The following is a 12585-nucleotide window of genomic DNA, read 5'->3' as shown; positions in this document are numbered from 1 at the left end:
ACGTAATCTCTGATTTTCTGACTGTTGTTTACACTACTGAGACTTCACAATACTGGAATGTGTGAGTAAAAAATGACAAATTACCAAACAGCTCCAATTCCAAACATCAGCCACAAGTTGATTAAAAAGCCTTGTTTAATTTAACAGAAAGTGTCTGACAAAGGCACGTAATGCATGAAAATACAACTGATTGATCATGTAGTGCACAAGAGATGAATGAGAATGTAAACCAGATGTGTAGTTCTGCAGGTAAAATTTCCTCAAATATGTCAAAACAAAAAAATATGATACAGTCAGTAGAGCAACAGAAAGACGACAACAAACATTAACACAAACATGTTATTATGGCAGACAAACGTCCATAGCTTCTTGTGAGATCATCAAAGGCAATGTTTGTAAGACAAAAATGATATAACACATTAATCAGTCAAAAGAATTGGCTCATAGATGATCACTTAGAGCTGGTAACATGCTCCTCTGTCATCATTAGAGTATTGAAGGTGGTTTGTTGCGTCTTTAATAAAGGGAATTGCATTTTTCCTTGGAAAAATTGTTTCACAGTATAACCCATCGCCTCTTAATCACATTATTAGTAAAAGACAATCATACGCAAGTGACATGCTTTGTTTTTGTGTTGTTTGGGTGGGTGCGCATGTGTGTCTGCACTGGAGAGCTGGCGTGTTTATATTACCGCAATATCAGCACTGTAATGCAGTGGGATTGATTTTTGGCCCTTGAGAGATGAGACAGCTGGTCTTATCAGAGCCCACCAGTGGCTTCAGTGGTTATGGATCTCTCATGCCAACAAAGATGACACTTACTCAATCCCCTCCCCCCACAGCACCAGCACCCTGTCACTGTAAAACATTGACGTGAAATGTTCACTCCTAAAAGAAACATTTAAAAAACAGTGCTCATAGAAATCAAATATATTGCACTTTAAACATCAGCAACAGTAAATAGAAAAACTTTAAGAGATGACTGACCACAGAGGTTAGACAAGGCAATAAGGAATAAAGAAAAGAAAGAAAAAACATAAAAAAGAAAGAGGATGTCTATTGCCTCTGTGTTTTAGTCTGTAGATTCTTCATTTAAAGTAACAGTTCCAACATTTTAAGAAAATCTTTTTAGCTGAGAGTTAGTTTAGAAGATGGATACAACTCTCATATCTGTATGCTAAACATAAAGCTACAACCTGTAGCCAGTTAGGTTAGCTTAGCATAAAGACTCAAAACAGGGGGAAACAGCTAGCCTACATCCGACTACGAGTACCTCTGAACCGCTAAAAACAAAGTGTAAAAACAATACCCTTGAGGGTTATGTTCCTGACTATTTCGTGTCATTTTTAAACTTTGTTTTTTGTGAAGATTAAACAAACAAGATGTTTAGATGACTGTTAACTAGTGAGCTTTAGAGGTGCTGATAGGTGGATTTTGTTACCTTTGGACAGAGCCATGCTAGCTGTTTCCCCCTGTTTTCAGTGTTCATGCTAAGCTTAGCTTACTGGCTGCTGGCAGTAGCTTCATATTTACTGTACAAATATGAATAGTATCGATCTTTTCATCTAACTTTCATAAAACAAATGAGTGTATATCCCAAAATGTCCAACTAATCCTTTTAGGATTAGCATTTCATAACTGTGGCCAACAAGATATTAAGCTTGAGGTTTTGTTTGTGTGTGCATGTTGCGTGCAATTTTTACAGTTTGAGAGACGTTAACGTCAAGCTGAAGCAAAATGAGACCGAATAATCAAGAGTACTCAAGAGTCTCATGAGCACTTCTCTCCACCCTTCTTGATCCTTGAATTGACTATTTATGTCTTGTGATGATTTCATAACAATCCTTAGAGAAGTAACAAAATGTACTGTTATATAAATATTATTTTAAAGGTTAAATGAAAATTGTTAGCAACACACATTCAAGTTCTAAACAAGAAAGAAATCACAACAATTTAATTTCAGTTTGACTGAAAAACCATGACTTCTGTAAATGCATGGCGATCTTGTGTGTGTGACGATTGTACAACCAATCCTTAGACAGTCCTATCCTGACAACCGACAGTGTCCATGTTTCTGCAGTGTTATTTTCATTATCAGGCAGGTACCAGCAACCTGTCTATGGCATACTGTAAACGGTCCCAGTTCTTCCAGAATATGGTCAAAAAACAAACTCCCAGGAAGGTAGCTACCACTTGGTGCCGGCTCCTCATCAGTGGAGCAGCAAACTTGGCAGCAGTGGAGACACACACCAGGATGACGGTGATGATGGCCAGCATGATGTTGATGCTCTTTCCAAGCAGGACCCGGGCATCACGGCTCTCAAGCTGGACCGTCTGCTGCTGCTGCTGCTGGAGCTCCAGCTTGGACACTCGTGTCTGACACGACTCCAGAGCTTCCTAAGAAAGATGGGGAGAGACTTTGAGGGCCTGAATGTTTCCCAAATGGCTAAAGGGCATTTTGATGACCTTTTAATCCTCAATTAATCAAATTCCCCTTCAAGACTCGTCAGCAGAGAGACAAGAGGACAGAGAGGATAAATGTCAAATGACAAAACAGACTTTTTTTAGACTGCCATCTGATGAAGGCAACTAATACATTCACCTCTACATGGTAATGGCCTCATCACTGTGACTAATGATAATAGCCTTATCAACGGATGTCAGACAAGCTTCAGCGCTTCATGTGCTGAGATTTTACTTTAATCTAAAATAATACATTTGAATTTACTGACTTCTATTTGACCTGCCTGCTGATACCCATCCCTAATGACACACAGATAACACCACATGGTCTGCAGTGTCCATTTCTGTCAAGCATCACTACATAATAGATACACTATGGCGTACCTGTATGTCACTGGCCCTTTCATGAGCCTGGTAGGCCACCCTCTCCTCGATGCTGGCCAGTTCCTGCTTTAGATTAGTCATCTCGTTTTGGTGAAGTTCTGTCAGGTCGTTTAGTTGGTCTTCCAAACGCTCGTACCTGGTAGAAGATGCAGAAATATTTGTTAAAAATTATCATTTATAGGCAGATTTGAATGTACTGTATACTCCTGTCCTGCTGATGTTAATGTGATGAATCTACCATTTAGTAAATACTTGTCTCCAAATTCCATTAGGTGCTATGGTTGTTTACATTTTGTGTTTTTACTATTCTTTACTGTTCTGAACCTGAGAATAGAGATAGCATTAGACATAAGGCCTGGTGCTACCTGGTGCTTGAAGGAAAATTAAATATAAAGTAATATAAGCATACCTGTATCTCTCTTCCTGCAGTGTTTGGCTGATGATGCCATACTCTCTCTTGAACTGAGCCTTTATTTCTTCCATATCCTCCTCCAGCTGGCTCTGGGCATCTTTGATCTCCCTCACCTCCTCCAGGCACAGAGCCAGTTTGCTCTGGCTGTCTCCCCTGGCCTGTTGGTCCTGGCCCTGCGCCTGCACCGCCGACACTCCTCCCCCCACTGGCTGCCCATTACTGTCTGCTGAAATGGAGGCGCTCCCCGAGGAGCTCTCATCATCACTGGGATACTTGGGCTTGCCCACCATAGAGGTGCTGCTACTCAGCCCCTTTCCTGCACTGTCAGTGGGGAGCGGTGAGGAAGCATCCAGAGTGGTCTTGAGGTGGGCGATGTTGTCAGCACTGCCAAACTTGTTCCTGATAAGGTTGGCGAACTCTCGAGGCTTGCTGAAGAAGAAAGGAGGGGAGAGGGAAACACCTGGGCCGATGGTCTTGATCTTGTCCATGGTCGGGTGTCGGCCGCTGCCAGTCATATCCCTCAGCAGCTCTCTGGGAGACTCCCTGGGTAAGGTAATGTGTTTGACAGTAGATGGGTGAGGGGATGGGATGTGGTGCGTTTCACTGTCTTTCATCTTTCGATGGTACTGCTCCAGCTTCTTTTGCATCTTGGCAATGTTTTGAGCTGACTTCTGGTTCTTCTTTTCAAACACCTGCTTGATGCGCCCTACTTGCAGCTTGTCCGCACTGTTCACCAGCTTCAGGTACTCGGCTACGTTCTCGTCCTGGGCCGTCTGCTCAATCTTCAGTTGCTCCGTGACTTTTAGTATCTTCTGCTGGAGGTTGTCCAAGCAAGAACGACTACGCTGGACCTCGCAGCCCACCGCAGGACCAGGACCTCCATCGCTCAGATCCAGGTCCAGATTGTTCTCTGAGGAACCCCGACGCATCGACCCAAGGATGCTCAGGAAACTGCCCTCAGTACTCCGGTCCTACGACGAGAAATAAAGATCAGACACAGATACTATATTAGATATGGAGAATTTTCAGGGATGATCTTTTACTATGGAAATGTGTGTAACTAGCAAATCTGAAAAGTTAAACAATTTCATTTCCAATCGTATGCATTACAAATGAAAACTGCATTCAGTTTTAAATTGGACCATATTTTCCGGTTTTGACAATTATTCCTCTTGGTTATGATACCGTATTTTATCTCACAGAATCACAAGAAGCTGGTGAGTAAAATGTTGGGAATGGTGACCAAAAAAACAACAACTAAGAGCTGGGTAATAAAACATTTAATTAAATGTTTTTTGTTGTTGTTGACGTTTCTGAATTTGCTCTTCATATACAGTCATTCTACCTAGCGAGTCCTCTACTCTATTCAGCTTTCCTGCTATTGTCACAGTGGGACCATCTGGGTGTGTATGTAATGCTATTATTCGGCACATCTGTTATGTTTTAGGAGCCAGAATTTAATCCTACTTGTTTACAGTATAGCACACAGATTACACAGATGACAAAATTCAGATAACATCCATTAATGTGTATGAAAGAAGCGGAGCATCTATATCTAATGTAGGTCAGTGGAAATTTTACACAAGGCCACAAGACTCAGGAAACCCCATAACCAGAAATTGTGTCTAGTTTTACAGTAAATCACCATGTTCCTAATAAAGGCTGAACATTACAGTCAGTTTCTGCCTGATGTGTTAATAGTTCACTGTCGAGCATAGACGTCTGCTGTAGACTTGAGGAAGTGAAACAGAATAAATATGGCTTAGGTAAGCAAATTTAACTATTGCAGGAAACCTTAATACCTCACATGAAGAGGAAACTGACAAAAGCTGTGAAGACAGAATTTTTTTTTTTAGAACAATAGTTCACTTCAAGTGTAAATGACACTGCAAGTTTACGACAGTCCTACACCAGTGTAATGACAGGAGATGTAAGCTGATCAAGCCTAACACAAAATGTTGTACAACAAGCACTATGGGCTGTACAAAGCTGCACTAATCCTAAACAAATGTAACACAGCTAGTTTTAAGCAAATAAACAGATCACAGCAAACTCAGGCAGACTTAGGGCTGAATCCTGCTTAGCATTATGTAATGGTTACATATTGCACAAGTGCTAAGTACCTGTACAATTCACCTATGCAAACCACACACACTGACACTCCTCGACTCATGACTGTCCGGTGAAACAGGGTTTACCAACAATAGGGTGATTAAGTATGACTTGACGTACACACTAAGTAACAGATAATAATAAAACAAAAACACATTGTCACTCAGGAGGACTATTCCTCTTTCAAACCTGTTGAGCTTAAGTCATCCAATTAGACATTCCCGTATACTTGCTGTTGCAATGCATTGTGACCGTTACACTCAATCAACTAGTCAAACTTGTTTTCGTGAGGGTGAAACGGAGAGCAAGGATTTGTTGCATCATCTCTGACATCTCCATTTATTACTAGAATGTGGTTTTACTATAATGTGCAACACAAAAACTGCAAAACTATCATCATCCACATCAGCCTCAGCTGTACTTTGGAGCCAATGTTAGCATGCTAAAATGCTAAACTAAGATGGTGAACATGGTAAACAATATACCTGCTAAACATCAAAGCATGGCTGTACAATCTAGTCTTGTATGTACATGTATATAAAAGTATTTTTTTGTAATTATGGTGCCTATAATTATACTGTACATACATATCACATACTTATTAATGTATAGTGTGTAACCAGAGAATGCCATGCTTCTTTCTACAAGCATGCCTGGGGTATTTCAGCCTCTGTCCTCATCCCACTCTTTCCCCCTCTCTGGCATCTGTCCTTCTTGAACACAGGACTCTTTGTCTGCGGAGAAAAAAGCACACTTTGTCATGTCCTACCTCTGCTCTGTCCAGGACTCTGATGAGCGAGCTACTGCATATGGATTGACTGGCCTGACGTATAGCCTGAGGAGCCCTGCGCCCAATCACAATCCTGCTCCTTCCAGAGTGCATGCAATATCGCTTGACAAAACAATCGGGTTCACACAAAAGCTGTCCTTTTGTCAAACCTGTTTGTCATACAGGAGCCTAATATCCTCCTTCTTCAAGAGGAAGTGTAATGCAGGCTTGTGTGTTGGTTTCTCATATTACCCAGTCTTGCTTCATTTTCAAACAACAAACACAAAGAGCTGCCTGTTCGACCAGACAGCTTACTGGAACTAAGCTAGCTCCTCAGGCACTCTCCCACCACCAGCCTTAACTTTGAAATGTTCAATATTCTCTTTTGTAGCATTAGTCGCCAAACACAGAACACAGTGGTGTATGTTTATTGCTTCAAGGTGCCATTAATGGATCACTGCTGAGGCCTGCAGTGGAAAGTGTATCGATGCAACTTCCATATTTACACTTACGCACCTGGAGTAGTAAATGTCAAGCCAAACTTGTATGACACAGCTGGAATGAGGGGCGTAAGGTTTCTCTTATTAAAACAAGATGTCTTTTGGCACAATAAGACCTGATTCATAAGAGCAGCGCAGATAACACGAATAACACAACCCAGATGTTTTACACGCACTCTAACCCAAAAACGAGTATGCATCAGACTATTTTTTGATAAGAAATGTAATAAGCCCATTTCTACCGCCACTACTGCTGCTTCTCAAGATTTCTACCCACGCTGACTTACTGCTGGAGAAATCTGAGGGTCTCTCTGGATGAGTGGCTCTGCTAAACGAGTTAGACTCATGCTGATGAAAATGTCCTCCCAAATCTACTGAGGAGCTGCCCTACTTTTCACTCTGTTTCTCCCAAACACTTATGCAGGCGTTCTCCAGGGGTGGTTGAGGTAGGAGGGTGAAACAGGGCCAGGATTAAAGGGCCTTTGGGGATGGCAGGAGATGACGGGAGGGGTGAAAGCTCAGTAACTAGGGGAAACGCTGCTTGAACAACACTGCAGATGGCAGCGGTAAAGTCTGACAGTTAGGTGGACAGTCCATAACTGAGAGGTCACAGATTTAACACAGGGTAGAGTTTGATCAAATAGAATTTCATTTATTGGAGCCAGGTGACCGGAGTGGGTGTCCTTGAGCAACAGGATGAACTCCTACTTGACTGACTGAGATTCTTTGGGATTTCAAAGCTGGACTGTATGAGACCCATCTGTCTGATCATATGCTTAAAATCTGGTATATATATATATATATATATATATATATATATATATATATATATATATCACTATCAATGTGAGAAAATGTTGTGAAATCAACAAGCCAGGCGTACGCCCACTGCTATTTGACTTACCAATTGATATTAGTGTGTCAGTAGAGCAGAAGAAGACAGACAGGCAGACAGACAGAAAGTGGGAGACAAAAAAGAGAGAGAGCTACAGAAACCAAAACCTATAAGAGGATAGGAATAGAACAAAGGGGGGACGCTCCCAAACACAGCATAGCAGCGCACATCATCCCGATCATCATCATCTCCACCAACAGGATCTACAGGAGGCCCAGTGTGCCCCCAGGGTGCTTCCCTTACACCTCAGCCCTGTTTGAGCCCCCTGTCCCCCACGCTGCCCTACATAGCACACAGCGTCTGTCCAACACCATGACCCATTTAATATGCTCTGACCTCGCTAGACAGCATAACATAAAGTTCCAACTGCATTAGCCTCAATCTTAACCCAACAAGGGAGAGCTTTGTGTTGTTCTGTATGAGAAATCCGTCCAAATCTTTAGCTACATTTTGGGGGCAAAGTCGAGGGAGTCGATAGAAACAGATGCTGCTTATCTTGCACTGCAGTGTGCTCTTTCTTAGATCAATGATCTAGTTAGCGATTACATTTTTCATGCAAAAAAGACTGTCCAGTGCAGCACTAGAAGAAACAGGCAAAGCAGTAATTCAGCATTGCTGAACCGGAGTGAGGTGAAAGCACACAAATTATTCAGAACTGGGTGGGTATGTAGTGTAGTGGGTGAACTGAGCAGTATTAGTGAAATAAATATTGTTTCAGATAAGTAGGACATACAGAAACTGAGCCTGTTTATTGTTAAACTCGCTGTACCTCCCTGTTGGGAGGGATCATTAATAAAGCCACAGACTTTTTTTTTATGCAAACAGGACAGCATCACAATCCCAGCTGTAATCTGGTGAAACCATCAGTTCACGGTGTAGGTTCAGGTCATACAGGCACACAGACACTACTACAAGCACAGGTGTTTGCAGTGATCTGAGGAACTTTGAGTCAAAATGATGAGGCTGTGGTGTGTGGTGCATAGGGTGACACTTTCTTAGCGTTCCCTCTGTCGATGCCTCTGTGCACCCCAAATACATGCACACACACACACACACACACACACACACACACACACACACACACACACACACACACACACACACACACACACACACACACACACACACACACACAGGGCAATTGAGCTGGCACACTCATTGAGATGGAACAAAACCGTCCCTTCAGCAGAGAACAGAACCACAGAGGGGAAGAAGCCTGCGGTGCTTATTGGTATTCCCTCCAGCTGATCCTCATGGATACAGACACTCTCCCACTCAGAGCTCACACAGGGAAACGGGAAGAAAACCACAGAGGGAGAGAGTGAGAGCGACAGGGAGCAAAACTTTGATTGTATGAATGCTGACCCAACATCTCCTCCTCTCATCTGCATCCCACAGCTGCCTATGCGGCCACACTTTAATCACAAAACCTTTCTTTAGAGGCCAAACAGTATGCCTCATTAGAATAACAGAGGAAATAAAACTATAGCAACAGAGATGGAAGTCTAGAGATTCCTGAATGACTAATCCCCCCGGAGGTTAGTGGAGTGAATTGCTTAAGACGTATTCGCCATTATCTCATAAGCAAGCTGATTCAAGACTAAATCAATAGCCCATTAACACTCCCAGCATCTGCTTGCCCCCGTGGACTGGGAAAGTATTGAATGGGATTCAATTAAGATAAATATGCAACTATATTCAATGCACTGATTCAAAGTGAGAGAGTGAATAGAGCTAATGACATAGCAGGGTTGGTGAAGAGTGAAGTAGCCATTAAAAAGCATAGACCTTAAAAAAAAGAATAACAAATGGGACAATAGTTGCCTGGAAATGATTCATAACATACAGAACGTAGCATAATAAAAGTTTGCTAATTATACTGATGTGATGGCTAATGTGTTTGCCTTTTGTGGGGTGATATGCTAGAGAACCAATACAGGTAAAGTATAAGGTTCATGTGAGGACAGACATGTCACTGAGAAATGGCACGCACATCTCTACAGAGCCACTACCCAGTAAAGACTCACACTTAAACTGAGGTGTTGCATCATCTTTGGCCTGTAACCCACTATATCTGCTGCACAATGGCTTTTTGAGGAGCAAAACTGGAATGTTATTTGCTGCCAACAACAGGAGGAAAAGAATAATTACACAGTAATAAACCAGCCAAACAGTCAGATATGTTGTTCCATTATATTGTGTTGGCAGTTATACCACAACCGTCTAATTGTTTATTTGAGAAGCTGGCTCAAATTATTTCAAGCTCTATTCCAGGGGAAATGTTATTGATTTCATTCATTTATGGTTACATTTTAATCTGAAGTATCTGCAATTGCTCACATGGCAGCAGGGGCGTTTTAATAGAAAGTTAAACAGGCCGAAGAAAAGCTGCCAGAGCTCCCTTTCACATGCATGATCCCTTTGAAGACTACAGGTTACAAGAGTGGCAGGCATGGAGGCTCATACATATACTAGGAAGAGAAAAAACCTGCTGCACGATACCAGACTGACTCTCTGATTGCACAAGACTCACACATGATGGAGCATTCCTCTCCTCTGTGTCACTGACTGAGAGCACCTGGCTTTATAACATACTCAGGTTGAACTGTCACAACACATTAGGGGATTTTTCTGAGCATCATACATTAAAATTGTCACATGGTTGGATGTTTTTTCCCCAGTTAGTTAGGAAGTGTTGAACATGTTTCGGTGGTTGTTTTTTTCTTATCTGAGTAAATTGTTTAAGAATAGAGGGAGTTGTATGTTGTAAAAAATATTTAAAGCACAAAGGCAACTTTGTGATTTGGGCTACATAAAAAAATGGACTAACTTGACCACATTTCTGTGTAAAGACATAAAATAAGATGCCATCTGGCAGTAATCAGGAAATTTCAATCCCCTCTTTGCAACACACTTTGAATTAATGTTGACAAAACATTAGTACTCATTACAGATTATGCATACAATTATTATAGTGTGTCAAGCGTATGATATTGTAAGAATCTGTGTATCTGTTCACTATGATAAAATCAATTATAAAAAAAAAAGTTAAATGTTAAATGTGTGATAGAATATCCTTCTACATGATACTGTAAATGTCAGGATATACAAAATAGTTAACATGAGCCACCACTACACATCAAATAAGGTGATGTCAGGTTTATATTTTTTTTCTCTTCAAAAACTAGGTCAGGCATTGAGTCATTGAGTGGTCACATAAAACAGAAACACCTGTTGGAGTGATGGAGTGAAAAACAACTGCAATAAATACCTTACATAAGACTTTCAGTTTCTCTTGTATTGGAAGTAAAATGCTTTGTCCATCTTATTTGGTTGGAGAAGGACAAATGTTAAAAACACCTGCAATGTAATGCAATACAACACTCCCACAAACTACAGCATAAAGGCATCACCATGTGGATGAATAAACACCCATCAAAATCACCAATTTCAATTCAAAACATAGGTATTCAATACAGGACTGGGTTACTGTACTTGGTCTTGAGAACCGCTCGTAAAAAACAACTTCCCACTGGAGCACAGACTGTATAGAACAAGGTCCTGAGCAATACACCTGCCATGACATAGTTGCTCTCAGACATACTCACGGTCAAACACCAGTGAAATACACTGTGGTTCATGGGGGAAAAACACCAGGGTCGGTTTTTACCAAAAGGCAACTGCCTGGGGCCCCCTGACTAAAAGGGCCAAACAGCAATAGACTTATTATGATGTTTAGATATAAAAATATGGAATTATGTTACTATTCTAACTCATTGTAGGCCTATCCCAAAATAACTTATAAAAGCCCCCCAAAGCACTTACAAAATATGCAACTCAGCAGTATAGTAGGCTACTTACTGTGTAATTATACTTCAGAGGAAAACATTACTAAATTTACCTGAAAGAGAAAGGTTACTGGTTATGTTGCAGATTCAGATTTTACTCACAAAATGTAACAATTAAAAATAGGAATGCATTATTATTCATTAAACTATCCAGTATTAAATTTGAATTGAGTAGGTCGGATGAACGGTTCTAGAGATATGCGAAGGACACTATACAGATTTAGTAAAATGTTACAGACCAAACTATATCGAATAATCGATAAAATCATTGCCAGATTAAATATTGAAAATAATGTTACTTTTTAGTGCTAGTTTCGATGTAAGGCAGCACCGTTTTGTTCCGTTTGAATATCGTCAAGTATGTCGACATTATCGATCTATCCATAGGTCCGGCCCAAGATTTTGTACTCAAAGTTTACAGTGACAGATACTTGAAGACATCTTGTACCCCTAATACAACTCCAAATTATAAATCATCCTTTTCTACGTTATTTGCCTGAATGTATCACAGGGTTAAATGCCCTTTGTTGGGGGAAATGTGTAGCTTTAAACGGCGCAGCTGTTGGTTTCACATGACGTGGAGATCAACAGACAACAATGTATCGCTGGTACAGTAAGGGACCTGCCGTTTATGACACAACAATGCTGCGCTCGTCACACATGATAGACTACTCACCATCCGGCTGCTGAGGTATTTCTCCTCTTCAGATAAACTTCGCACAGACACGTTGGCACTGGGCATAATAATCCCGTGTTTGTGGTCAATTAGGAGCTGGTGGTTCTTCAATTCGAGACCGGGACTAGTTTACAACTCACCCCTATTCTCGCAACCATGTTGAGCCCCGTTTCTCTCCCCTCTCTCTCCCACATTCACTCTTGAGTTCGACTGCCCTCTTCAACATACAAAGTGTGAACCCTAACTCCGCCTTTTTCTCTCTTCATGGAGGCTGCGCGAGGAGGGGTTAACTCTTTCAAAACACGTGCCACTCACTGTAGATAAGGATAAAAAAAAAAAAACAGCCTCGTAATTAGTTTTTGAGGTATGTTTGTGATCAAAAGCAATTTCTTAAATAAAGACATTCCCACTGTCCATAATGGCTTTAAATGTGGCTTTACTTTATGTCGTCTTATGATGAATGACACTTTAATTTCAAATTAAAAGTGTCACATTTTGGGGAGTGAACATAAATAGCATCAAAGCCA

The 12585-nt window shown here is 41.1% G+C and overlaps 1 protein-coding gene across 2 annotated transcripts; it reads right to left on the bottom strand.

Annotated features, from left to right (window-relative positions):
- Window positions 1-117: 117 nt before the first annotated feature.
- Window positions 118-12309, bottom strand: LOC114560149 (transmembrane and coiled-coil domain protein 3). 2 transcript variants are annotated; one of them, XM_028585302.1, is made up of 5 exons: window positions 12059-12309; window positions 5969-6104; window positions 3256-4229; window positions 2847-2982; window positions 118-2396 (listed from the first exon to the last, which is right to left on the bottom strand). In XM_028585302.1, exons 3-5 carry the CDS (start codon window positions 4185-4187, stop codon window positions 2094-2096), a joined length of 1371 nt encoding a protein of 456 aa, XP_028441103.1. In that variant the 5' UTR covers window positions 4188-4229; window positions 5969-6104; window positions 12059-12309; the 3' UTR covers window positions 118-2093. The 2 variants fall into 2 exon arrangements, with proteins under 2 accessions (XP_028441103.1, XP_028441102.1); XM_028585301.1 differs by lacking the exon at window positions 5969-6104.
- Between the last annotated feature and the right edge of the window lie 276 nt (window positions 12310-12585).

This window comes from Perca flavescens, chromosome 8, assembly GCF_004354835.1.
Source record: "Perca flavescens isolate YP-PL-M2 chromosome 8, PFLA_1.0, whole genome shotgun sequence".
NCBI lineage: Eukaryota > Metazoa > Chordata > Actinopteri > Perciformes > Percidae > Perca > Perca flavescens.
The sequence above is the reverse complement of the archived record's forward strand: the minus strand, read 5'-3'. Positions and strand labels throughout refer to the sequence as shown.

Bases quoted from the DNA above. Each gene is read 5' to 3' on its own strand.
- LOC114560149 (XM_028585301.1), bottom strand. From the start codon at position 12,124: ATGCCCAGTGCCAACGTGTCTGTGCGAAGTTTATCTGAAGAGGAGAAA. The intron at 4,230-12,058 runs GTGAGTAGTCTA...TTCTCGTCGTAG, and splicing joins AATACCTCAGCAGCCGGATG to GACCGGAGTACTGAGGGCAG. The intron at 2,983-3,255 runs GTATGCTTATAT...ATCTTCTACCAG, and splicing joins CTGCAGGAAGAGAGATACAG to GTACGAGCGTTTGGAAGACC.